At 46.2% G+C, this 27768-nt stretch overlaps 1 protein-coding gene across 4 annotated transcripts in view; it reads left to right on the top strand.

Annotated features, from left to right (window-relative positions):
* RHBDL3 (rhomboid like 3) overlaps positions 1–27768 on the top strand; it is a 131080-nt gene that overhangs the window by 75228 nt on the left and 28084 nt on the right. For 3 of the 4 annotated variants that reach the window (XM_054048052.1, XM_054048050.1, XM_054048054.1), the window contains 3 exons: positions 17327–17551; positions 18471–18619; positions 25842–25954. In XM_054048052.1, the coding sequence (XP_053904027.1) occupies positions 17327–17551; positions 18471–18619; positions 25842–25954 (487 nt within the window). The remainder of the gene's footprint in view (positions 1–17326; positions 17552–18470; positions 18620–25841; positions 25955–27768) is intronic. The other variant, XM_054048053.1, reaches the window with a different exon arrangement.

Below are 27768 nucleotides of genomic sequence, written 5' to 3'. Positions count from 1 at the left end.
CTCTGTGCAGCACGTCGTTTTATAGCCCTTCAAATACATTGTCGTCCTGGAACTTCGTAACCTTTTCCCTCTGCATTTTTTCAGGGTCACGCATTGTTGACAATTGTTCTGTGTACAAAACCTTTTGTTGGCAACTTACGCCACTGAAAGGAACCATAAAAGCAGCCTCTCTGAGCTCTTCTGTTTTCCCCTTCCAGAGATCTTGGCGATAGCCGCACACCCCCGCTATCAGCTGTGTTGCAAATGAAAAGTTGACATTGTTTTGGTTTCTGAAAGGATTTTTCCAAGTTGAACTTTCCACATGTTGTTAGTTTTAAAGGGATGGGACATGGCTCACGCGGGGGAGCGTTGCAGAGTCAGTAGGCACACATGACCCAGGATCCAAGCTGTGCTGAGAACCTCCTGTAAGATGTGGCATGCTCCCCAGCTCCCACCTCAAGCCACGCTCTAACTACTAACTGCACAGTCTCCCCAGTGACTTCCGTCTGATCTGCTTTAGAAGCTTTGTATGTATGTACTTACATTTTTCCTAAGATGCTTTCCAAATCACATGGCAAACTCCCCCCCATTACCCTGGTGGTAGCACATTGCTAAGAACAGGGCTCTGTCCTGCCTAGCTCTGGTGAACAGTGTGGGTGCTTTCATAGATGTTAAGTCCAGAACATGTTACATCATCTAGTCTGAAGTCCTGCCTAAAACAAGCCACAGAATTTAGTCCCATATGGAGCCCAATACCTTTGGTTTGACTAAAGCATGTCTTCCAGACAGGCGATGGAGAATCTACCACTTCTCTTGGTAATTTGTTCCCATTGATAATAACTCCCCCCTCTTAAAAATTTGTGCCTTATTTCTAACATGAGTTTATCTGGCTTTAACTTGCAGCCTTTGTTTTCTTGTTATGCCTTTCTCCACTAGATTAAAGAGGCCTTTGGTAATCCAATATTTTCTCCCTGTTGTGGTATTTGTACTCTGTAATCAAGCCACCTCTTGATCTTTTTGATCAACACCAGGCCAACTTCCTGGGAATGTTCAGATTGGAAATGGACCAAACCTCGGATCTGAACCCACCCACACACCTCTGGACCAGTTCAGAGGTGTAACTTGACTTGCTTTGGTTCCCACGGGTGTTATTGTGCTTCTGACTCCTGATCCCACCTTCAGTGCATCTTTTCTCATGGAGTGAAATCCTGGTTCTGCTGCTGTTAATTGGCGTTTTGCCATTGACCTCAATGGAGCCAGAATGTCACCCAGAAGCTCCGGCATATGCCTGTGCACAGTAGCTTCATATGAGGGATTTTCTTGGGCATTGCAGCAATTGTTTGGGGCAGGCAGGGTTTAGTCGTGAACAACATTAAAGTGAGGAGTCTGTAAGGGATGAGGTGAGGCATTTTATAGGAGTTCTGCTTTTGGCTGTAGAATACAGCTCTCTGTGTTTTTTTTTTTTTTTTTTTTCTGTGCTTCCAGTTTTCTTTTTTACCAGAAGGCCTGCCCATGGGGGGGAGGGGGGGGGAAGAGAGCAATTGCCCAGGGGCCCAGGTGATTTAAAAGGCCCAGGGGCCCCTGATTGCCACCACCAGCAGAGCTAAGACAGGCTTCTTGCCCGCCCTCACTCCGCACCACTCCTGGAAGCAGTCGGAAGCAACCGGAATGGCCCCGGGGAGCAGGGGGTCTCCACGCGCCGCTGCCCCAGCGCCAACTATGCAGCTCCCATTGGCCAGGAACTGCGGCCAATGGGAGCTGCCGGGGCGGTGCCTGCAGGCAGCAGTGCGCGGAGACCCCCTGAGTCCCCCACTTAGGAGCTGCTGCCAGAGGGGTGTGCCAGTCGCTTTCGGGAGCCACCCAAGGTAAGCACCGACCCCCTGGCCCCCTCCTGGCCCCCAACCCCCTGCCCCAGCCTAGAGCCTGCACCTCATACCCAAACTCCCTCCCAGAGCCCACACCCCCTTCCACACCCAAATTCCCTCCCAGAGCCTGCACCCCTCACCCCCTCACACACCCAAACTCCCTCCCAGAGCCTGCAGCCCACACCCCCTCCTACACTCCAACCCCGTGCCCCAGCCTGGTGAAAGTGAGTGAGGGTGGAGGAGAGCGAGTGACAGAGGGAGGGGGGATGGAGTGAGCAGGGGCGTGGCCTCAGGAAGAGGCAGGACAGGGGTGTGGCCTCAGGGAAGGGGCAGGGCAAGGGTCTTTGGGTTTGCACGATTAGACAGTTGGCACCCCTACCGGGCGGGCATATGGAAGCCCTGGCCGTGCTGGAAGAGCGCGCCCAGCAGTGCAGCTGGTAGCTCGCTGGACACCAGCCAGCACAGCCCAAATGTCAGGCGGACCACGTCCGCGTGGGTGCAGCTTGCGCGTGCATGGGGGCCCATTGACTGTTCTGCCCTGGGACCCAGAATTGCTGTCGGTGGGCCTGCCATACAGTATCTTGGTCTGCTTCACACAAGATCATTGTTCAGTGGTGCAGTGTCCACAGTTTGTGTGACACTTGGTTATTATACTTAGTCAGACTTGGCTTGAGAATCACCAGCGGGGAAGGGGCTCTGTATCAGTGAAAAGCTGCTAATAAAAAAAGGAGAAAACATTAGATTTAATCTATTGACTTTTTTGGTGGATCAACTATCACCATGATGATTTTATTATCTTTGATGGGATGAGCTTTTAAGGAGTTGCATACCGTATCCCGTCTGCAAGTTAATGGGGAGTGGGGAATGATTTAAGCCCTCTTCTTTTTTAAATGGTACTTGGGAATATTTTGTAGCGCAGTCATAAAAAGGCTATAAATCATATCTCCAGTTTCCTACTATCTGGCTTCCTAGGGTCTGTGCTTCTATTTAAATAGGCTGATAGTCGGTATAGAAGGATTATATAAACGTTGCGCTGCACTCACTGGGTGTAATTCGACAGCGCAATAAACCCCAAATCTGTGATTATAGGGGCAGTGCCAAGTAAACCCCAAGGTTGCCCAAATGAGTCACATCTCCGATGAAGTCTTATCTAGACACTAAAACACCATTCCCTTTCCAGTAACCATTTTATGTATAAAAGACCTTTGCTGTAAAAACTGGAATTTGTATCTTCACAGTTCCCCCCAGTCAGGTGTAGTTTCCATTGGGCAGATCTTCTCGTTCTTTCTAACCTGCAAATATTCAGTGTAGAAACCACACAGGTTTTTAAGCCCCGTCTCTTCTCTCCTTTGTGCCCTGTGAGTGATACCTTCTGGAGAAGGGCAGCCTCCTGCACCATCCCTCAACCCAGCTTAGTTATTAACTTCATGGATGACTGTGACAGGGTCAGGCCAGATGGCTACAGGAGAGTGATCGAAGGCAGATATATTAGATTAAGCAGGTCCCTTTTCCCTGGGTAAATTAATGGGCGGTTCCAGAACAATCAGGAACTTGCTGGAACCAATTAAGGCAGGCAGGCTAATTAGGACACCTGGAGCCAATTAAGAAGCTGCTAGAATCAGTTAAGACAGGCAGGCTAATCAGGGCACCTGGTTTAAAAAGGCCCTCACTTCAGTCAGTGAGGGGCGTGCAAGGCCTGAGGGTGAGAGGGTGTGTTGCTGGAGGACTGAGGTGTACAAAAACTATCTGGCATCAGGAAGAAGATCCTGTGGTGAGAATAAAGAAGGTGTTGGGAGGAGGCCATGGGGAAGTAGCCCAGGGAGGTGTAGCAGTCACACAGCTGTTACAAGAAACACTGTAGACAGCTGTAATCCACAGGGCCCTAGGCTGGAACCCGGAGTAGATGGTGGGCCTGGGTTCCCCCCAAACGTCCCAATTCCCTATTGGATACAGGAGGAGTTGTCATGGATTGTGGGTCCCACCAAAGGGGAAGGTCTCTGGCCTGTCCCATGACCCTCTAGGTGGATCAACAGAGACAGCGAAGATTGGTCTCCTTCCCTTTCCCCATGCTGAGCAGTGATGAGGTTAGCTGAGTGAATGGCAGGTTTGAGCCACTAGCAAACGTGGCCAAACTGAGGGCTGCTGTGAATCTCTGAGGCGAGCAAATCTGCCAATAAGCGCAAGACCCACCAAGGCAGAGGAGGAACTTTGTCACATGACCTTCAGCTCCACCATGCAAAAGCACTTAAATCACTCCATTTCTCTTTGGCTGTCTTGCTGGCTGGGAATACAGGACTCCCGGGTTCTATTCCTGGCTAACATCCAGAGCTATAGTAGTAAATACTGGGGGTGGAAGGGAAAGAGGAGAAATAGTTTTGGAAGGGGTATAAAACCTCATGTTTCATTTTAAACCAATCTCTAGCTCTTAGAGGGTAAGAGAAGACTTCCTCAAGGGACAGGTGATCCCGCAATTTCCGGCTGCAGGATTTTCTGCACCTTGCTCTGCACATCTGATGCAGTGTGGCAAACTTTGTTCAGCCTCTCACTTCCTGTGCAGCCTTGGGCAGGTCATTTAATTGTTCTGTGCTTGGTTTACCAATCTGTAAAGCAGGGCAGATACCCTGCTGGTCAGCGTGTATGTCACATGCCCCCCTCTGTGCCTAAGCCACAGAGAACATGGGCCTGTTACAACTTTCAGCTTGACAGCCTGACTCTTGAGGTCAAGCTGTAAAGACTCATGCAGTTAGCTCTGGAGGTCCCTGGTTCAGTCCCTGGTGTTGGTCAAGATGGTGTCTGCCACATAAGTGGGGGCCTGTCCAGGATCCAAACTGTTGGCCTTAAAAGCTTGGGATAATCTTCCTGTGTCTGGAGGATGTATATAACCCACTGATCAGTGTGTGTTCCTCGTTCTGCCTAAGCTGGAGGAAGTGAGTCCTGCACAGCACAGGGGACAGTGCAACAAACATTGATCAGTGGGTCTCAAATACTGTCCTCCTATTTGGATGGGGTGGGAAGGCATCAGTCACGTGATGGTGAACCTACAGCACTGGGAGATACTTGCGGGGAGAGAGTGCTATTATACTGTTTACTGTAGCACCTACTGGGGGGAATTTTTAAAGACACCAGTGACAAGTAGGCACCCAACCCCTATCGAAACTCACATAATGGGAGTTAATAAAATTCTGTATATGGGGAAGATTTTCAGTGGCAGTGAGCCCCATTGGTGTGTATATTATGTATGTCCAATACATACAACATAATGCTTAGTGCATGATTCGTATGTTAGGGCCTGTCTACATTAAGGAAATTTGCACCAACGTGGTTACGCCAATATAGCTACGGCAACACAAACCAATGTAGACACACTGCACCACTGTAAAAGGGGCTTGAACTTACTAGAGCCGGCCTCACTGATGCAAACCTCACATTGCATTAATATGGTGTGTTTTCATTAGGGGGGTTGTGTTTGTGTAACAGTTAATCTGTGTTGGTGCAGTTAATCTGGTGCACATTTCCCTAGCATAGACAGAGCTTAAGGTTGATGGTTGGGGCAGGGGAGGAGGGAGGTATAAAGTGAGGAACATGTTTGTAGTCAATAGTGGTAATTCGTGACAAGCTCTTGTATGCACAAACAGGACAAGATGCCTTGGTCAGGAATAATATGATATCTTGAGGGGGAAAAGCTGAGAAAACATAGCTTCTCTCTGTGGCACTTGAAAACCCTGGTTCATTCATGTGAATCCCTTACAGTACTTGTATGCCAAGTTCTTCCTCTCAAGAAGAGGAGTTCAATGAAGATGCACCACATGCTGACCCATCACAGGGCCCCATCCACATGACCATCCTTAAACAAGTAAATTGTAACAATTTTGTGTGGATTGCTTTCCCATTGGTCCCATCTCAGTAGAATCTTGTCGCATGTCATTGCTGACATACAAAGTGCTGCATGCATCCCATCATATGAGCTGTCATGGGGCCATGCCAGGATTTTGAAATCTAATAACTGGGATACAAGAGGTGCTGTCTGAGCACGCTCAGCTTGTGTGTCATTTTGAGCCCATCTGATACATGGTATATGTAGCAGCAGACGAGAGAATGTTCTCTCCAGTGAAATAGTCTAGCAACTAATCATTACGCTTATTAGAGTGGAACTTGGCATAGGAATTTCCATCCTAAGCCATGATTTCTCAGCTGTTTCAAATCACTTATGGCTGAAACTTGATACACGAGATGTCAAGTTAAATGGCCATTTTAATTTATATATAAATATAATATTATGAAATGGTATAAATACATTTTAAAAACATTCAGTCACTTCAGAAAATTAAATCTGGGCTCTTTTCAGCTCAGATGTCTCCACGCCTCCTTCCCAGCAGCTAAACCAAAAATGAAAGGTCGCAAGTGTCTGGTGTGTCAGTTGGTCTTGGTGTTTTGGAGGGAGAGAGAGAGTTGAATAGAGACATTAGGCTCCCATGCTGCAAACATTGTACACTTGATTAACTTTGAAACCAATGGGAGTACGTATGGTAGTAAAGTTACAAACGTGTGTAAGTGTTTGTGGGAGCGGGCCGAAAAGTTGTATAGAATGTGTTTTCTCTTGCTATATGCCTGTAGCCAGGCTAAGCATTGCTGTAATGTAATTGGCGCCGAAGCCTGTGAAAGCCAGAAGGGGCTAAGCTGTGACTGCTAGAATTTACTGGGAATGCAGTTACTTGTATCCCTCCATTCAGCAGTGTTGAGATGCTTCACCTCTTGTCATTGCCCCATGAGCAACACGATTTACCATCTGAAACTGACTCTCCTAAGTTGGGGGGACATGATGGTCTGAAATATTCATTGATCCAAGGCCAGAAGGGACCACTGTGATCATATAGGCTGTTCTCCCAAGGAACACGAGCCATAGAACTCCCCCAAAATAATAATAATAACTAGTAATCGTTTCCTGAAAAAATCCTTTAAATTAGAAATAATATGTGAAGTGTATAAATTCCAAGGTAGGAGAGGAATTGTTTGGGTGCAGTTCAAAGGGAATTCACTAGAAGGGGTGGAATTATGTGCTGAAAAGGGAAACATTAGGAGAAGCATTGAGAGTGAGACCTACCAGCTGGGTAGGTCTCTCTCAAGTGAAGGGTAGATGTTCTAGAGCTTGGGACATTTAAAATTAGTGCAGACAAAGTACTGAACAGGGAACAATCCTGCGCTGGCTGGGAGCGGGACTGGATCATTGATTAGATCTTCTCCATCTGTAATTTCTATGCTTCCTCAAGTTAAAAATCCACTGCCAGGTTAGAGAAAAGACCTTAAAGACAACTGGTTTTTCCTCTGTGACAGTGGAGGCTCTCCAGGAAGGTGCTCCTATGTTAATATGAAAAGGAGGAGGATGTGAAGCATATGCAGGAAATGAAATTGATGTTGAGCTGTGTGCTTTGGACAGAGCCTACGCATATCCACTGTAGAGCTTTGTGGGAGTGTGGGATGAGGGAAGGAAATAAGTGTGAATCTTGAAAGCAAAATTCATTAGAAATGCAGCATTTATAAGTAAAGTGGATTGCAAAACTGAATCTGATGGAGGCTTTTAAAAGGCCTCCGTTAACCTCTCATATTAGTGCTTTGTCTCTGGGAGAATCATATGGGGCGGGGAAGCTGAGCAAATTGCCTGTCACAGTGTATTGGATGTGTTAAAAGTAGCTAGGGGCAAACCTTAAAGTTTAGGCTCAGTGGGCAAAAGTTGACGCTTTTCCAAGCCTCTTAGGGGCAGAAAATTGGGCTGAAAGCAGCCTCTTTGTGGTATTTTGGAAATACTCTAAGGGAGTGTGCCCCTCATAAGTCAGGGGACTGGGGCAGCTGCCCCTGCAGAGATCCTTTCTTTGGAAGAGCTGCATTAGTCAATTACTAGCTGTGAAAGGGAATGCACCATAGTTGTGATATTAAATGTATATGTCAGAGAGTTCTTTCTCCCTTTTCTCTGGGATGGTCCCCTAATCGCAGAGCCGCTGCTGGTGAGACGTGGGTCTCCTGAACCTCTAAGATTCAGTTTGAGTTTCAGATAAAGGTTCAGAGTGGGAGGGAACGTCCTATTTCAGGTGAAGTAGTTCATTGATCCCTAGTTAAAGGGATTTTTCTACTAGATTTCAGCAGAGATGGGAGCCAATGGGCAGGTGTCTGTAGGGACGAGAACATTATGGGCCAAAAGACTCCAGCAGCTCCCATTTAGGTACCTAATGAAGTGGGTCTGATTTTTTTCAAAATGCTCTGTACCCAGAAGCTCCCATTACCATTGTGGAGCTTGTGAAAAGCTGCCTGTAATCTAATATTTTGATGCTTCTAGATTTTCAAGATCAGTTTGACCCAAAGCTCTCGATCTGAAGTCATAGGGAAAGTTGGTTCTAGATTGGAATGGCGCATTGGCCCCTTCTTACAATGGCTTGAGGGTTTGGACACCCTTGATCTTAGAAACAGTTCAGATCCAGATCCAAATGGGCATAGTTAGTCCCTTCTCTAGAACGGACTCAACCCAACACCCCAGATGTTGCGCACTCTGAAAGTGGGGAGACATTCAGAGCTAAACTCTGGACTCTGTTTTGTCTGGGATGTTTATACCAGAAGGAACCCACTTGCCACCAGAGGTGAGCTGTGTGCCTACAGATTCAGAGCTCTGCCATCATTACAGGCCTGTGCCCACTTGGCCGTTTGACAAAGGAGGTTTCTTTCTCCCTTGCATCCTGAATAATAGAGAGCCATTTAGAAGAGACTGAGCCCTAAATGAGTGTGTGGCTTTTGTTCCTTTTTCATATAATGCTTTATATACCCATTTGCCTGCAGCCTTAATATCATGCTCATTATAGAAGCTGCAGATCAGTTGCACGAAGGGAGGATGGGGTGGCCTGCCCTGTGTTTTTGGATCCGCAATAATGTGTGAGCCAACAATGGACTCAGTGTTCTTTCAGCTGGTGATTAAATGCTTGGCTCATAAATACCAATATTATATAACCTCCAAAATCAAGTAAGTAAATTGTGACCATATGGGAAGCTCTGTTTGGGAAGATTGGATTCTTCCAAAGAAAAAAACAGGCTTTTCATCCAGCCTCAGTCCAAGCAAAAATAGTTTCTTAATCTGCTGTTTGTCTGTCTGTCTTTACTGCCCTGGGTCCCAGCCTTCTCAGGGGACTGAACAAGTTCATGAAATTAATGTCTGATCCCAAGTCTTCCCATTTACTTCAATGGAGTTTGGATCATGTCCTGAGACTTCTGCTGTATCCCCACTCCATGGCCCTGGATATTGGGAGCTCTATTGTACACTGGAGCTTTTGTACTTGACTGGGCCATGACTATAATCAGGGTCCAGCATGAAGGCTCTTTGTCTCGGGGCCTGATCCGAACAGGGGCTCAGTACACACAACCAGCCCCCTCCAGCAGAAATCAAATGCCCAGCAGTAGGAATCTTGCCATTTTGCATCCTCCCCAAGCCCTGCTCCCCAAGCTTTTCCTTCTCTGTCTCCCTCCTCCATTGAAAATTGCAGCCCGGTGTCTTTCATCACAATCTGCATCCTTGAAATGCTGTTAAATAATCCTTTCTAGCGCAGCCAGCAACAGCAGAGGAAAGCGACGATAGGTAACAGAGAACAGAACTGTTTACAACTGAGATTTGATAGAGAGACAGGGAGATATCTGTGGCAGTAGCAGCAGAGGAGAGAAGGCTTTCCTGCTAGTAGCAGTGAGATTGTAGGAAAAGACTACTAGATGATGAGCAATGGATGTGGGGACTACGAAGAGGCAAGGGGCCTGACTCCGCACTGCCCTGCATTTTGTGTGGTCATTTGCTGCCTGTGCTGAATGGATGTAAAGTGCTACTGTTGTGATTTGGTAGCATTGTACACCCACTCCACTGGGGTAAATGGTGACACAAGATGCAAGGCTGTGGGGAATGTGTGTTGGGCTGGAACAAGTCCACACCAAGAGCAGGCAAACAAGTTGCACAAAGGCAGGTTCCTAGAACGGTGACACTGCATCAGGCACCTGGGAAGGGATATGCTGCCATTCCCTAGCTCCAGTCAAAGTGGTCAGCTCACCCAGCCCTAGAGAGCCGTACAGCCAAGAGGAGCACCTGTGTACTGGGACACCCAGCCAGGAGAAGTAGTGAGCTGCCAACATCTGCTTGTGTGTGACAGCTCTGGGGAATGCTCCACCAGCAACTCAAGTGCTGCAAACAGACACCCACCTGCCAGAAATGGGCAGCTACCCCATTGTCTCCATTCATCTCTCTGGAGTAGTAGTTTTATACATGGAGAGCTGGGAGAAGATCCATTGGAGAGTGTGTCAAAGAAATATCCTTAGAGAAAAGAGATCTGAACGTCCTCTCCTGGGCTCTGTGATGTGCATCTTATGGCGGAGGTGGTGCTGTAAACATTTTCTCCATATTCATTAACTGAGATTCTGGGCCAGACTCATTCCTGGTGTAAAGCCGCTGATTTCAGTGTTGTGACAGCTGGGGTGAATTTGGACCCTCGGTCTGTATCCTGAGCTGTAATCAGCCATTGGAGAGATGGCACACCACAAACCATCTTCTTACCTTACCAAATCCCTTCCATCATCTGTGTGAGAAGCCAGCAAAGCCTCCAGTTCTTGGAAACCCAGTAGAATGCACTGGAGCAATGCAAGACTCTTACGCCACTTCATTTGCAATTGTTTTTATTGATTAAGACCCTGTATGCTGACTATCAGATACATTCTCTTTCAAAGGACTGCGTTTGGCCCTTGCAAGGAGACTGATTCCTTGCCCTATCTACTTTGATCCCATAGCCCTCTGTCTGATTTAACTATAAGTGGGTAATGGCAGGATGCCCAGAGCACTTGGACAGATATCACCTTATCATTCTATAAATCCAAATAAATAAAATTCTGAGGCGTTTCAGCATAATTTATTGGCAACTGGAGTCCATAGACCCAGGACTCCTGTTCTGAGCACAGCCCTTGGTATTAAGACAGAATGTAGAATGATAAGAGAACAAGTCAGCACAGACTTTTCATAGAGCAAATGATTCAAGAGCAAACGCTGCTCACTTTACTCACACAAGTAGTAGTGAAGGAGCTTGCTTGTGTGACTGAGGGGAGCATCTAAGTCTAGTTGATAGGAAAATAGACTCAGAAAATCCTCAACAATTTAAGGATATTCTAGGGTTTTTATCAAGATAATGGAGAATTAGCTCACCAACTGATGTAAAAGATGCTAAATGGATACAGTCCCATTGCTGTGTCCGTTTGAAAGGGCCCAGTATAGCCTCCTGCAGCAGAGTGAATATACTAGAGAGACCAGTTCCTTTACAGGTGTTCCAAAGAAACCTATGTAATGGGGAAACGATCATTACCCGTTTAATACAATTTTGCCAGTGCAGTGTGTTTTCTAAAACGCCACATTTCTTTAATGTATCTTTGAAAAAAAAGTCCCCAGGAAGATTAGATTAAAAATGTTTTTCTTATACATAACCCATTTAAAGCTAATTGAACCCAGATTAAAGAACACCCCATTCCTAAGGCCAGGTCCAAATGGATACTTCAAAAGCGAGTTAGAATACGGGTGTGGAATGGAAATATAACTGCCAGAGAGCTAGAATGACACCGTAAATGTCTGAGAGCCCACTGTCTCTAACCTTTCCTAGCTGGGTAGAGGGGGGCTGTATTTGCTATTTGCACCTGTAGTTGAATTGGTTAGTACATCCCTGTCTATGGCTGGGAGGGAAGAACAGCGGGGGGTGGAGGGGTGTTTGCTCATTACTGTGCAGGATGGTAACAGAGTTCAGTGCAACTAATCCTCCTTTTTGCTGTTCCTGCATTTGGGCTTTTTATTGCGGGGGTGTGAGGGAGAACACTGAAAGACTAAGGCGCAGGTGCTGACTTTTTCCTGGTGGGTGCTCCACCCCCACTCCGCTACAAGGCCCCGCCCTCGCTCTGCCTCTTCCCGCCCTGCTCTGCCCCATCCCCCGAGCCTCCACCCCCCGCCTGCCTCCCTCCCTCCCTTGAGCACCTCCCACCAGTCTCTGGCTGATCCACAGCCAGTCCTGGGACCCGCCAAACAGCTGATCCGTGGCCAGCCCCAGGGGCCACAGAACCACTGTGGCTGGTGGGTGCTGAGCACCCCCTATTTTTTTTTCTGTGGGTACTTGAGCCCCGCAGCACCCACAGAGTCGGTGCCAATGGACTCAGGTACTCTCTGGAGAGATGTCAGGACACTCCCTGAGGGTTTTCACTCTGTCTCATGATGCCAACATTTGCTGCTTTCCAGCAATTACCAATTAAATTTTTTTTTTGGCGTTTTACCATCCAGATGTGATCAGAAGGATTGAATATGGGAACACCTCGTAGAGCTACGTGAACGTGAACACAGGTAGCGGTGGGAACAAAAGGGTCTCATCTTTAATTCCTCTGAGCAAGTAGCTTCGCTAAGAGCTTCCATTTCTGCTTGTGTGTGGAGCTTGTGTTTACCTTCGTCTCCTGAAAAAAAAATGCTGAACTCTCTACTCAATGGTAGCCTTCAAAGGCAATGCAGTCTAGTAATCAGAGGAGGACACTGGGATTCAGGACTCCTGGGTTCTAATTCTGGTTCTACCACTGACTTTGCTGTATTGCCTCCAATCTCCTGTGTGAAAACTGGAGATCCAGTTCCCAGGGAGATTGTGGGACTCGGTTCATGCAGGATGGGATTTGCAAAAGCTCTCTGCATTGTCCAACTCTGACCCTGGGAATCAAGGAGTTTTACCAGAGATTTCAGTAGGAACAGAGTTAGGCCAATGCTGAGAGCTTTATACCACCCTTCCCGTTGTGCTTTGAAATCTTTGGCTGGACAGTGCTATATGATTAATTGGATTAATACTAGTGCACAGCAGGACTTCTGAATTCACATTTCTGTGTTGAATGCAACTGTATCCTTGTCACACTTGGGAATGATATGCCAGTAAAGTAACGATGAAATGAGTCCATATTCCAGAGCTGAATAACAATTGCAAACAAACCATCCATGGCAAAACCAATACTGGGGCCTCTCATGTTTCCAAACTGACTCCCCCCGCCGCTAATCTCTACAATGGTGATATGTATTGTCAAGAGAGAATGTGATCATTTGCCAAGGGCTGGCGACACCGCTCAGTTCTAAACTCTAATTATCACTTTCGTTTGTTGAATATGGAAACGATGGTTTTCTGTTGTTGTAGGTTGATGTAACGCAGTGGTAGTGGCGCATATTGCAGTAGCCAGGAAAATAAGTTGTTACCTCTCTCTGCTCAGTAGTGATGTGTTAGCAGCAGCATTTGGGGATTGCTAAATTTCTCCATACTCAATGGGCAAACGCACACTTTCAGCCTGAATTACTATTTGGTTTTGATTGCAAAAAGAGTGAAGCAAGAGAGAACAGAAGTAAAGTCTCCGTGAGAGGGCGCACACTGACAGTCTGTGTCGCTCTGGACACAAAATAGATGCCTGCTTCTCCAGACAGTAGAGTCCTCAGAATTTTAAATGTGCTTTACCCAGGAAACGGGGATGTCAGCACATCTCTGCCACAGTAATCCATAGCTAAATACACTTCATGAACATTAAGTAAAGACTTATTTGCTGGGTCAGAAATACTGGGTGAGATTCCTGACCACTGCTTCAGCCCCTTTATGCCAAGTAAAAGGGCTGGAGTGGCCTAAAGCGGTTTGAAAAGCCTGGGATCCAGCTGGGAGGAAGAACAGGAGTACTTGTGGCACCTTAGAGACTAACAAATTTATTAGAGCATAAGCTTTCGTGGACTACAGCCCACTTCTTTGGATGCATATTTCTGCACCACATGAGCACAGCTGTAAGGATGCCTTCTGAGGACCCTTGGCAAGCTCTGGTTTAGGTTGTATTCCAGTTCCATGTGTGGGACAGGCGGGGTGTATCGTAGGCAGAACCACGCACACAACCCTACAGAGATTCTGGGCAAATATGACCGCTCTAGGGTCCTTACACGGGAGGCCATACATGAGGTTTGAAGCCAGCTTAGCCCTCCCTCTCTTTGGGCTATCTTTGCCCTCCCCTTACAGGTGCAGCACAGAATCTTGCCCAAGCTGTTGGCTGTCCTATTACATCACCCACATCCTTTTGCTGCACTGTGCATCTTCTACTGAACGCCAGAGATGTTGAATAATGTTGTTGGCAGTGTGTGTATTTGCTCAGTGTGGTGGCCATGGCCCTTTGATGAACCCATTGACCTGCCTGAGATTGTAAAACTTGCACCTGCCTTAGTTGGAAACACTAATAAAAACGGTGGAGAGAAGAAGCAGCAAAGTCTTTGGTCAGCCCACACCACTGCTTGTAGCCGTTGGTGTTCTGTGGCACGAGGCCTGAGAACCGGTTGACATTTCCCCCCGGAAATCTTTTATTCAGTGAAGAGCAGCTGTCTGAGCTAAACCGAAACGTCACCAAAAATAATTCACTTCAAAATTTGTCACTGAAAAATTGTCATGAAAACTTTCATTTTGAATTGAAAAATTTTATCTGGATTTTTGAAAATGAAAATAAAAGTTTTTGGAGGGGAAGGGTGGAATTTTTCTCCATTTCCTACTTTGACTCCCCAGTGAGAGTGAGGCGGAAATGGAGGGATAGTAAGAAAAGGAGAGAGAGAGGTTGAGGAGAGAAAGGAGCTCCCCCCATCCCCACCCCAGTTGTACAAGCATGGTAATGAAAGTGCAGCGACTGTGATGCTGGATCTCAGGGAGTGTGCGCAAGGCTCAAAAAAACATGCCAGGCTACTAGATGGTCACCCAAAATGGCCCAGTGCTCTGCATCACAGCAATTAAATCCATGTTGCTCACTGCAATGATCAGCGTGTTTGAAGCAGCTTGGAACGATTACCCAACAGCCTACATGTGCCTGACAGCACAAGGTTCAGACTTTGCCATCTTGAGGATGTTAGTCAAAAACAAAGTGATCCAAGAACCCAGAGAGGCCAGTGCTGTTGTACTGTATTTCTTTTGTTCAACCCTGGCACTGTGCTGGAGCAGATGTTTTTGGATTATGAGGCTGTGAAAATGTAGTAAGTTAGGGGAAAGGTCCACAGCTTGGCTTTTGGCTAGCGCATAGTGCTTTCTTCCCGCTTGTAAGGTAAGGAGAGGGGGTGAGTTCTGCTGCACTTCGATTATGCGGGAATGTAATACTCAAGCGGTTGTAATTGCTTTGAAGGCAGGGAGCACACCCAGTTTATTGTCAGCAGCTTATCACTCAAGAATTAAAGTTACAATGCAGAATAAGATCCAGGTGTCTCCCTTAAAAGAGCCTTTTTTCCAGCTGTAGTAGCGTAGCCCGGATGCTGACAGCCATATGTGCGTTGTCTGTGCTGAGTGTTATACTAGCATTTGTGTGATTTTTCTTTTTCGTTCCAGTTTTTGTAAATGCATTTTGATTGCTGGTGAGTGGTGCTAGCTTGACAGTCCTCCACTGTGGCCACAGAACAGGCCTCAGAGTGGGCAGTGGAAGTGCATGCTTCCTCAACACAATGCCCTACTGACATGCCACGAACCTGCCTGGGAGGGGACCCAGGGCTGTGAAGGTAATTCAGTCTCACCGGCCCGTTTTGTCCTCAGCCTGTCTGCTGGTAGTTTTTGAGATGTGACACCTGTTCACTCAGAACTGGAAGGAGTCCATCAAATTCACCTCACTGCATATGTAGCCGGCTCATGAGACAGCTCATGGTGTCCGACACCATCAGGTGGTCCAGAGCTGGGCCGGCTCCAGGCACCAGCGAAGGAAGCAGGTGTTTGGGGCGGCCAATGGAAAGGGGCGGCACATCCAGGTCTTCGGTGGCAGATCCCTCAGTGCCTCTTGGAGCGAAGGACCCGCTGCCGAATTGCCGCCGAAGAATGAAGTGGCGCAGTACAGCTGCCACCGAAGTGCCGCCGATCACGCCGATTGCGGCTTTATCTCTTTTTTTTTTTTCTTTCCACTTTGCCGCTTGGGGCGGCAAAAAGCTGGAGCCGGCCCTGGTCCAGAGACATCTACACGGAGCACATCACGGGACACCGTCAGTATTAGGACGAGTAAACGAGAACACCAGTCAGGGAAATAACCCACTTCCTTCCCTGACAAACCAAGGGACTCACCCCGCCCATGTACCTATTCGCTACACCAATACTGACTTAGACTCTAAATACATTCTGTGAGTGGCATACCCGAGATCACTTATTCACTGACGCTTTAAAAAGTCCCGCACTCCAATCTGGGTTTATGCTGGTTATGTACTATGTATGTCTCTTGTGAACCTTGTAACTGATACTTGTAATCTCTCATAACTCAAGCCTGACCCCAGATGTACAGTACCTTCCTTCTTAACCTGTGTAAACTTGATTTTAAACATTAGCTTTAATAAAAGTTTGTATATTTGTCAGTGTAAAAGCCTGATTAATACAAAATCCACTCCCCCACGAGCTTGCTCATCCACAAATGTTTTCACTTTCTAATCCCACAGAACCAAGGGTTCATCCAGAGAGAAAAGTAGGCATATTATATAGCAGCTATGTGATGCTTCTGTGCAACAGGTTTGTTTGACATACAGGCCAATTATCCCTTTGCCAGGTATTTAGGGCCTGATTTTTAAGACAAGTTAGACACAAAATTCCATATGCCTAATTGGTGAGTGCAAGTGCTTTTATTGTGCATGCAAATAGGGAAATTGTGTGCTCAAAAAGATAATAAGTTAATGCTGTACATATTCAATCATGGTAATTGCATATGCAAATTAGTCATGCAGTTGTAAGCCCAAACTGTCTGAAAATCTGCCCCTCTATTTGTTATAGTGACAATTAAAAAACAAACAAACATTGCAAACTTATAATAGCTGGGATTCTCTAAATATTAGTTAAATCTGTTGTCTACTGTAGCTAATGTGATCATTTTGGTACACAATACAAGTTTAGCATTTTCCCTTTGAAACTTTGTGTAAAACCTGCACTAGCACCAACTGCTGCAAATTAGGAACACAGTTGTTAGTGATGTGGTGCCATAAATGTACATGTCATTTACAACAGAGAAAATGCATGTCCTGAAGAGCTGGAAAGGTGTGAGTGTGTGGATCACAGGTTGAACCACAGTACGAATGTTTCATGATCAGGTGGGTTTTCATGAGATTTCTGAAGGTAGAAATGGAGGATGCTCAATGTATGTTAATTGACAGCTAATTCCAAAGGGAAGTGAGTCAAGAGATAGATAAGGGAGCAGGCCATCGGGAGTGGGAAGGGATACCGGACTTTCTGACAGTCAAAGGGAGTTCATATTGCCCCGGTCAGGCGGAACTCACTGCCTCATGATAGTCACAGACTGATCTTCAGGATCCCGCTGCTCCAGCCTGGTAACACTCCCCACGGACAGTCACACTGGGCCTAGGCTTGCATGGTCCCAGCTTGGTAGTACTCCCACCTGAGAAGTCGCACTGGCCCATGGTTTGGGCTCATGTTTTTTCCCTCTTCTCTTTTCAGATGAGCAACAAAAGGTCCAATAGCTTCCGCCAAGCCATTCTGCAGGGGAACAGGAGGCTGTGCAGCAAGGCACTGCTGGAGGAGTCAGGACTAAGCCTGTCCCAGAGGCTAATTCGACACGTTGCGTATGAGACCCTGCCACGCGAGATAGACCGGAAGTGGTACTACGACAGTTACACCTGCTGTCCTCCACCCTGGTTCATGATTGCCATCACCATTGTAGAGGCAGGTATCTTACTGCGCCGCTCCTGGAAACCCCTCCCAGAGCACGAGCAAGTGTGGGGAGACTTTTACCCCACACGTACAGACCATGGCTCTGCCAACACGCCTGCTTCTCTTGAACCCGTATTGCCCCTGGCGCCACACTCGGTGCTCATTTGGGGATCTGCGTGAATAGGCCGTAGGGTGAAATCAACACATTCACTTTCACATTTAAATTGGAGATTTGCAGAAGTCTAGGTCATTCATCTGCTGCTTCCCACTGCATGAGCTTCTGGTGTGGTACCTCAGTACGGCTTCCAAGTTCTGCTTAAGTTAGTTGTCAATGGGCCACTAGGCAAAGGGTGGAGCCAGTGGTCCAGTCATCTGGCTGGAAAACCTAAAACCTCTTGTCCCTTTGGTCCAAATCCCCTTTAGCCTTTGAGCTAGATAAATTTGGTTTCTAAGGAGTTTACTCCATCCGGGGATCTTTAGAAGACCATACAAAGCAAGGTTCTGCATGGATGCTAAAGACTCTGGTACCTTTCATAAGGGATAGGTGCTTGCCTTATCATTCTTCAATAAAACATGTCCCTACCCCTCAGGTTTCCTCACTTCCCTGCTCGTGGTGACTGCATTTCAGTGGTGCTGTCCAGCTGCAGTTTGTCAGGTGCTTTTGGGTCCTTTGCAGTGAAAGGTTGTATGTAGATTTAAAATAATTTTGTTTTTGAGAGTTTTTTTAAATGTATCTTAATTGTAGTTTGTTAGTTCCTCAGAGCAGGAATCTTGTAATCATGTATGTTTGTAAATGGCTAGTACACTTTAGTGCTGTCTAAGCATGTTGTAATAGCTGGGGGAACCTATTGCGCAATTTGGATGTTGGATTGTAGTTTATTTCAGTGGAGAGATGGTGTTCATTAACCGAAGACTCTCCCTGCTTTTCTAGGTTGCCTTTTTTCTTTACAACGGAGTGGTATTAGACAGATTTGTGCTGCAAGTCACCCATCCTTTATACCTGAAGAACTCATTAGTGTATCATCCTCAGCTCCGTGCTCAGGCTTGGAGGTACCTAACCTACATATTCATGCATGCCGGGTGAGTACTTCACAAATTTCAGAGGTTCCCCACAGCTGAGTTTCCAGAGAGAGAGAGATTGACTTGAAACAGTTCAGAATTGGATTTTATAAAAGATTTTTCAGTTGCAAACGGCCATGCTGTGAAGTAGAACAAATCGCATGCCGTTGAGGGACATGGTAAAATATTGGGCTGTTGTTCAGATGGGATACCTTCAAAGTCCTTGTACTGGAGGAAATGGTACTAGTGATTCGATAGGTGGTGCTAGTCTCTCACTACTGAGCCAGTGACCCCGATATACATATTTGGGGCTATGTAGCTTTGCGCTTCCCCAACTGTCCATTTGGCCAATTTCCCCCAAGTACAACTCGGTGGATAATGGAGAAGAAAACTGCAAAAATGTAGCTGAATTTTATACCAAATTTGCCACATTTGGCTGTGAGATGAAATCTGGTCTTATGGGTAAAGAAATGGACTGGGATTGAAGAGGTCTGCGTTCTAGTCCTGACTCTGCCACAGACAGCCTGTGTGAGTTGCTTAATCCCTCTGTGCCTATAATATATAATTACTTAATAATATTTTGCTATCTTATTGTATTTGGTGGCACCTAGAGGCCCCAAATCAAGATCGGAGTCTCATTTTGCTAGGCGCTGTACAAACACACAGAATGAGACAATTCTTGCCCTGAAGAGGCAACAAGACAGACAATCAGAGGGGAAACTGAGGCACAGAATGAAGGGACTTGCCCAAAGTTACACAAGAAGTCTGCAAGCCCAGCTGGGAACAGAATCCCTATTCCCTGCCAGTGTCCCATTCCCTGGACCTCTCTACCCCACAGGGGTTTTATGAGGCTTGCTTAATTGGTATTTTTGAAGTGCTCAGATGCCATAGTGATGAATGAGCACCACAGAAGAGCCTGTAAACGGCTGAAATGTCCATGCTGCTTTTGTGTGTATGTGAGTGCGCCAGTGATCTCTATCTTTGCAAATGGCTGGATAGATAAGTTGTGGTTTTCCCCTAAATTTTTCACTGGAAAAATCACTGTGACAAACTTCTCTGCAATAGTTTATAATTTGAACCTTACAAGGAAATGGCTAGAGACTCTTCCTTTCTCCACCTCCCCCACTTAAGTGAAAGATTAGATTTCCATTCGTCAGTGGTGCCCATTAAAATGTTGAAAAGACCCATCTGATGTTCCTAATTTGCTAGTGAATAGCTCCCTAAACATGCCTCTACTCAGCTCACAATGGGTCTTGTGCATAAGATCTCACCCAGATCTTTCAAGTAAACATCAGGTAAATTTCCTAGGAGGAGCCAGTTTTGTTTGAAAGACAGGGCAAAAAAGAAAAAGTTAGAAGAAATTTCCAAAACACCTGTGTCTCCTGCATGCCATGGCCCTCCAAAAACGGCCTTGTTCAAACACATCTCTAGCTTGAGGGTGGTGAGGGCAGATGGTGGGGGGGCAGAGGAAGAGACACTTCTGCTGGACAGGACACAGACCACACATGCAAAATGTGAAGTGGAAAGGTCCATCTTCTGAGGAACTCAAGTGAGAATGAGGGGAAAATTGGCCTTAAAACAGAGTTACTCTCCACCTTAACTATTGAGCAACAACCAAGGGCTTATCTTCACTGTCAAAAAGCTGTGTTTTTTACCTCAGTATAATTAATGCCCATGAGCTATCCTGAGGTAAAAACTGAAGCAATATCTACACTACTGGTGCTACAGCAGCACAGCTATGGTGCTTCAGTCGTGCTCCTGTAGCGCCATTGTGTAGACATTTCCTACAGTGACAGAAGGGGTTTTTCTACTGCTGTAGTTAATCTGCCCCTCTGAGAGGCAGTAGCTAGGTTGAAAGAAGTGAGGTTTTTACTCACGAAAGCTTATGCCCAAATAAATCTGTTAGTCTTTAAGGTGCCACCAGACTCCTTGTTGTTTTAGCTAGGTTGAAGAATTCTTCTATCAACCTAGTGGCATCTACAGTGCGGGTTAGTCGCTTTATTTATGTAGCTCCAGGCTGTGGATTTTTTACACTCCTGAGCAATGTAATTAGGTCAACCTACATTTTAGGCATAGACTTGGCCACAGTGAAGACTAGGCACTGTCGCTTTAGTGTGAGGTAAACTCACTTTGGTCAGTCTCAGGCAGGCAGGGGTACGTATAGTGCTGACCTTGGCAAGTTTTTCTCACAGTAAACCTCAAGAGCCTTGTTTTCACTGTGTTTTTACCTGAGAATCGCTCATGTGCATGAATTACCTTGAGGTAAAAAATGTGTAGGTCTAACTCTCCATAATATGTACTTGTATACCTTGTATACACATACACTCGTGTGTATGTATATACATTATATAGCTTGTACAATCAGATAAAATAGCAAACTGCTTTGGGATCCATTTGAATGAAAAGTAAGATTATTAGCGTTTAAACTTCTTTCTTTATTGTTTGTAACATGGCTTTCTAATCCATGAAATGTCACCACTTTGCCTTAGCAAGCAGCACTCTGGTGTTAGTCACACACTTTGCTTGAAAAGTTTCCCAAGCTCTTTATTTACCAAGTTTACTTCACAGCCCTGGCTGGTTTCGGAGGGAGGCGATAATGAAGACCGTATCTAACGTCTAACCTTTGTAAATATTTGAGATTTATCCCAGAGAGCCTCATTACTTTTGCAAAGAATTCTAAATCATGTAGATACATAACCATCAAAACCACACACAGTCCTTCTTGAATAATAAACCCTGTAGCAGTTTTTATGAGGAAGCAGCATCAATAGTTAGATGGTTAAATGATCATTTATTGCTGACTTATCTGTATTGAGTCCCTTTCGTAGCAGGAGAATAGATAAATCCCGAAAAGGTAATAATCTTTTTACTGTGAGCCCATTATTCCCATCTCATTTTCAAAGGGCAGGCTAATCCAGTGGTGTGGAGTCTATTGCTGTTATACCTCCTGCTGAGACGTTAACATGGTAATTTGCATTCCTTAATTTACTGCACTCATCTGCTTTTTTTTTAAAGTGAAAGTGACAGTCAGAAGGTGTTGGAGAAGAAGGCAGTTGCTAAGGCCAGCTGGCAGCGCTTCTAGAAAGATTCCAAAAATGCACTGTTTGTGTCTCCGTCCTCATGGAAAGAGCTTTTTAAAGAGGCCTGAAAGCCAAGCCGAAGCTGTAAATTTTGCCCTTCTGCTTTCATGCAAAGCAGCTGTTGATTATTGGGGGGCCTACCCATTTATAACACGGCCGTAACTAAGGACTTGCATTGATTCTCAGTCCCATTTGTTTGGTCCCAGAGAAGGCTAACGTCCTAATAAATCAGTTACATTGTCATTTCAAGAATGACCCATTCAGAGCTGGAGAAAGCTAATTATGTTTTATGGGTGCTTATTGACTATGGAACCTCTGATGCTCTTAGCTTGATGGGAAAGTGGGTGAATAGGCTCACTCCTGGTAACGCTTTTAAGAACAGGCACATGTGTCAGCTCCACTGAAATAGCTTTTAGAGTCCCTAACAAGAATGAGCTTTGCCTGCAAAAGCTGCCTTGCTAAAATAAGGACAGTTGCTCGGTTTGAAAATGTTGGACACTCCCCAGGATGGTTACTTAAGTGTCAGCCTCTTGTTTTCCTTCTGTACAAGGGCAGTGAGATGCTCTGAATCATTCCTGTGATCTCTCTTTGACTTTCACTAGGCATTCCCAATTAAGTGCTTGAGTCCCCTGTACCTGCATGAGCAGAATGAACACAGGAAAGTGACTATGCCTAGTGGCTCCAATGTTCAGAGCAAGCAGAATAAGCACATTCAGTTAGGTTACCGCAATAGGTTACAGGGGGGAGGGATAGCTCAGTGGTTTGAGCATTGGCCTGCTAAACCCAGGGGGTTGTGAGTTCAATCCTTGAGGGGGGGCCATTTAGGGATCTGAGGCAAAAATCTGCCTGGGGATTAGCCCTGCTTTGAGCAGGGGGTTGGACTAGATGATCTCCTGAGGTCCCTCCAACCCTGATATTCTATAATTCTAATGTCCAATAATGATAAACTGCAGAACAAATGTGGGGAAGGGCGGATTATTAGAGAGGCTGATGTCTTAATAGGTTTGTTTCTATCTTCCTTTAAGGACAGGATTGTGCCTTCCAGAACAATGTTTAGTATTTTGTCCAGCCTAATTTTAAAATGTCCCAAAGGGTGAAGCTTCCACCACCTACCCAGGGAGAATATTCTACAGCCTCCACAGCAGGAAGATTTCCCTCATATTTACATTAGGCAAATCACAATGCTAACATGAGGAAAGCCCAAAGGAACTAAATATACCTACCCCAAGATAAGTGATGACTAGGGCACTGGGGACAGATAACTGATTGGACATTTGGGTGGTGAGAACACCACGGGTGACTAGGAGCTATCTAGGATGGCATAAGGGATGCGTAGTACCATTGTTAAAGCACTTGGGAATCCTTTAGTAGCAAAGGGGATGTGTAAATATTTGCATGATGCTTTAAAAAATAGAAAAGGACATCTGTTTGCCAAGTGCTGTTGATTAGATGTAAGATCTTTGCTGTTCTAAACTCATGACCAAACACAGCGGAAATCTACAGCATCGGTGTCTTTTTTTTTTTTTTTCACAGATGCATCTGCTTGGGATTCACGCTTTCCGCCTGGCTCCCACGCAGGATGGCACTTGTTAACGTGCACAGTAGGGATTGTGAACGACAGGCTGGAGTTCCACAGGCAGCCTTGACATTGTGTTCTGCACTGCAGGTGGGAGTTGCACAAGCACTCAGCATGGGTCTATCTCTGTTTCTGCTGCAGCCAATCAGTGTTTTACCATTGACTCTAGTAGGAGCAGAGCTAGGTCAACCCTGAGTGCTTTTCACAATCCCTCCTAGCACTTGATAGATCCCCCACGTGAAGCCAACCTATGTCAGCCAAACGTGAAATCTCTACCTTCTTTCTGCTCCTGGCTGCTACGAGCAGATAGGGACAGGCCCAGCAAATGTCAGGACATGGCGGGTGGGGCTTGCTAGCAGGAATCCTGAAGCAGCATTGTGTATCAGCAAGGCAAAAAAGGAACTGTCGTGGGACAGTGCACATAACCTAGAATTGCCTTGAAACTCACATGTCAAATTGATGTGCAGAGCCGGAGGGCATACAGCAGGGCCGGCTCTAGGATTTTTGCCGCCCAAAGCAAAACCAATTTTGGCCGCCACTCCCCCCCCCGGTTCTTTAATTACCACACCCCCGGCCCCGCCTCAACTCCGCCCCTTCCCCAAATCCCCAGCCCTGCCTCCTCCCCCCAGGCTCTCAAGCCTAGGAGGGAGGGGGAGAAGTGGCGCCCGCGCTGCGGCCACTCGGAGTCTCCCCCCCCCCAGGTTTGAGAGCCTGGGAGGGAGGGGGAGCAGCGGCGCGTGAATCAGCTGTTTCGCGCGCCATGGCAGCAGCAGCGGCGGTGAGCTAGGGCGGCCGGGGCACATTTTTAGGGGCAGCATTCTGGCGCCGGCCATGCCGCCCCTAAAAATGTGCCGCCCCAAGCACCAGCTTGTTTTGCTGGTGCCTAGAGCCGGCCCTGGCATACAGTCAAGTGGTTAGAGCAGAAGATTGAGAGTCAAGCTTCTTGGACTCTTGTCTGTCTCTGCCACTGTCTTGCTGTTTGACTTAACTCCTCTGTACTCCATTGTACCCATGTGTGGGAAAAGGGTGTAATAAGAGTATTGTGAGGCCCAATTGCTATTTGTAAAGAACTTTGCGGCCTTTGAAAGGACCGAAGGGCTGCAAAAGAGGATTAGCAGTAAAAGCAATAAGTGATGTAACATGCTCTAAACAGCTTGGTTGTGGGTCCCCTGATTCCAGTAACCATGCTTTTCTCTAGTATTGCTATTTATTTCCATGCAGAAGCTATTTCTAATTTTATACATGCATCAGTAGCTTCAATTATGCTTTGGCAATTATGAGGACTACGCTGAACAGGGTTTCACTTAAAGGTGAAATCATTTCATAGCATCTGCTTGGTACAATAAAAATGTTTTCAGGCAGGATATTTTACTCACTGTCTTTTTATCAGTAATATCTGTGCCACTAAAGTTTTGATCTTTTCAGAGTACAATTTGGTATCAAAAGGGAGAATACTCACAAATGGATTTGATTTTGCAGAACTGGACAATAGAAGGAAACCAGAAATCTTCTCTCAGTTGCATTCCTAGCCCCTGAATCAAACATAATCTTCACTTAACTGTCTTCATCACCCAGTGTATTTAGTGGATCAATGCATAGTGAATAGTTCATGGCTCTACATTCCTGCTATATTGGTTCACACGTTTTCCCCGTGCTATATATTCCTTTAGGCCAGGCCAGGCCTTGTTATTCAGGTTCACGTAGTAACAGGCTTGAATCCGAGTAATGAGTGGAGCATTCCTAAGACCGCTGGTCTGAATCAGCAGACAACTTCTTATAGCGATCCATTACCAATGCTATTGAGAGGGTGAAGTATCTTCTTGTAAAGAGAGTGACCCTTATAACATGGAAGATGAAGAGAATTTGGTGTAATCTTGGGAGAAGACAGAATTCTTATGAAATGGTTTGACAGAAAAATCAGGGAGTGCACTCTCTATCTAGAATTAGCCCACTTAATCTGGGGATTATTTGTAATGTTCTTCTGGAACAATAAAAATCTAACATAATATCCACCCACAAAATTCACTGATGGAATCCACCATAGTAGCCTATAATAAATGACTGGGGAGTGTGAACTGTATCCATCACAACTGCTCTCTATTGGATGATGTCAGTTCTGTTCAATTTTATGCGCCAACATTGTCTTCTAGTGGCTGCAGCCTGCAAGGGTAAAACCCCCAATGTTACTACAGCTAGTGGTGAACCTTCCTTAGGCTTTGGCTTTGTTTAGCTTTTAAACAAAGGACCTGGTTTTTATCCCCTTGCCACGTACACATGTCTTAGATTTTACTGTGGTGGAGTTTGCAGTCATGGATTCATGACAAAACCCATGCCCAGGGATAGCAGCCTGTCTCTCCAAATGCAGGTATCGGAGCATGTGATATGAATATTGATGGTAAAACAGCTGTAGGTCAGTGACTTAAAAAAAATGCATGAAAGTTACATAGACTGAGCCAAAGAAATCTGTGATTAGAATCTAGATTGTGGCTCACTTGGCCTCCTCTTCCAAGAAATAATTACATTGTGGAAAACAAGGGGAAAACACAGTCAGGAAGAACACAACTAATGGTATTTTTCTTTGCCCCAGGATAGAACACCTTGGACTCAATGTTGTTCTTCAGCTTCTGGTTGGGGTTCCCCTTGAAATGGTACATGGAGCAGCAAGGATTGGCTTCGTCTACATTGCTGGAGTTGTAGCAGGTAAGTGGTTTGTCTGACTCCAGATGAACGTGCGCTGGAAGTATCACCGTTTAATTTTCTCAAGGGTTCGGGTGTTTATGGTATGGGAGGAAAGGTGCCCGCATTCTTGGGCAGGAGTTCTTTGCTTTCTGTGCCAAAGACCATGCTTGGGATGATGCTGCCCATTTAGCCTTGCCATTGTAATTCTAGCACTAAGGTTATAACACTCGAAACATGGCTCCATTGGTGTCATACAGTCCGTCTTGCACATAGCATCTGCAGGATGCAATATTTTGGGAATGACTTTGCACAATGGTGCTGATGTGGGCAGCAATTACTAAAGTACCCCCATGTCTCTGCCATGTCAGTTCTTTCAGCAGCAAGGAAGCCTTGATTTTTTTTAGCTCTTCATTTTCCTTTGAGGTGCATGCATTTCTACTTGGCAGGGAAAGCCAGGCAGGTACTTCAAAGAACGTAGCCCCCCATTCCGAATTGCAAAATTTTCCATTTGTTTAAAAAAAAATTTTTTTAAACATTGAGCCAAATTCTGCAAACTATGTAGCACAGGTGCCTTCAGTGAACCTCAGAGCTCCATCTGAGACTCAGCGGGCGTGAACCACGCCTGGAAACCAAATATGTGGTTTGCACCAACCTCTGTTAAGCAAAACCTCAGAGGCTTGTGAAGGTGCTGATTGGAGCATAGACACGTGGCCGCCTTGGTTCAAATGTGCTTTATCTGCTGAAAGACAGCAGCTGTGCCCAAAAGCCACCAGCACTTCCTGTAGAGCTCTCATGCAGTGTTTGCACAGCCTGGTGAGCTCTTCTCCAGGGATGTACCACTGCTGAAGTACTGGCAAGGTCCATGTCCAGGGCTTGTCCAACTTAGGGCCTTCGTGGCATCACTGAACACTGGCATGATCTTGGCATTATGACATTGCATTTGCATCACTGTAGTGTTAGTCCCTTGGGGTTTAAGCAAGTGTCCCAATACGTTTGCCATTCTAATAGGAGGAGGCAGAATTGCTCTCTTGTTCTGCCTTAAACTCTGCCTGGAATTTACGAGTTCAGAAGGAGAAGCAAAGTCAAAAGCCAAGATATATTCATATTTTACACACACACACACACACACACACACACACACACACACACACACACGCGTGATTTTTCAGGAGTGACTAGTGAGTTTATGTACCAGCCCCTGCCCTCTGAATTGTCAGACCCCTTTAAGACTTCTCAGTTTGGGCACCCAAAAAGCTCATGTGTGTATCTCATGTGGCCGTGACAGCATTGCAGTAAAATGCAGAGACTGATTACGTCTTTGTGTCCTCTGTGGCTTGGGCGGGCTGGGACTCTGGCCGGGCAACGAGCTGGGTGGGGTGGGGCTCCTCCAACTGCAGGGGGGCTCAGGGCTCCAGCAGGGGAGGGGAAAAGGAAGGGGTAGGGTAGGGATGGAGCCTCGGGTAGAAGGGGCAGGGCTGGACACTAGCCTCCCCGAACGGGGGGTTCATGTGCTGCCCATAGCTGTGTGGACAAACTCCAAGTTACTTAGGTGCTTTTGAAAACTTCACTCCATGCCTATTGAGCCATTGTGATTTGCAGAGTCCGAGGCTGAGATGTGGCTTGTGGGAATCCAGCTGAAATCTGGGTCTACCCCACTTACTCTGCAAAACTGAAACATGGTCTGGCCAGGCTGGGTACTCTTGTGTGGTAACCAGCTCCCACACCCTGCTGGCTTCTCATAGCGTAACTGAGATCCAAGGCGCAAAATTGTGTTGGACACTGTTTGGAAATATGCTTACAACTTGACATCTTAGCCCAGGGCTTGGCAGATGGGT

The sequence above is a fragment of the Malaclemys terrapin genome, chromosome 13 (genome assembly GCF_027887155.1).
Source record: "Malaclemys terrapin pileata isolate rMalTer1 chromosome 13, rMalTer1.hap1, whole genome shotgun sequence".
Classification (NCBI taxonomy): Eukaryota; Metazoa; Chordata; order Testudines; family Emydidae; genus Malaclemys; species Malaclemys terrapin.
This window is presented reverse-complemented; position numbering and strand designations above follow the sequence as displayed.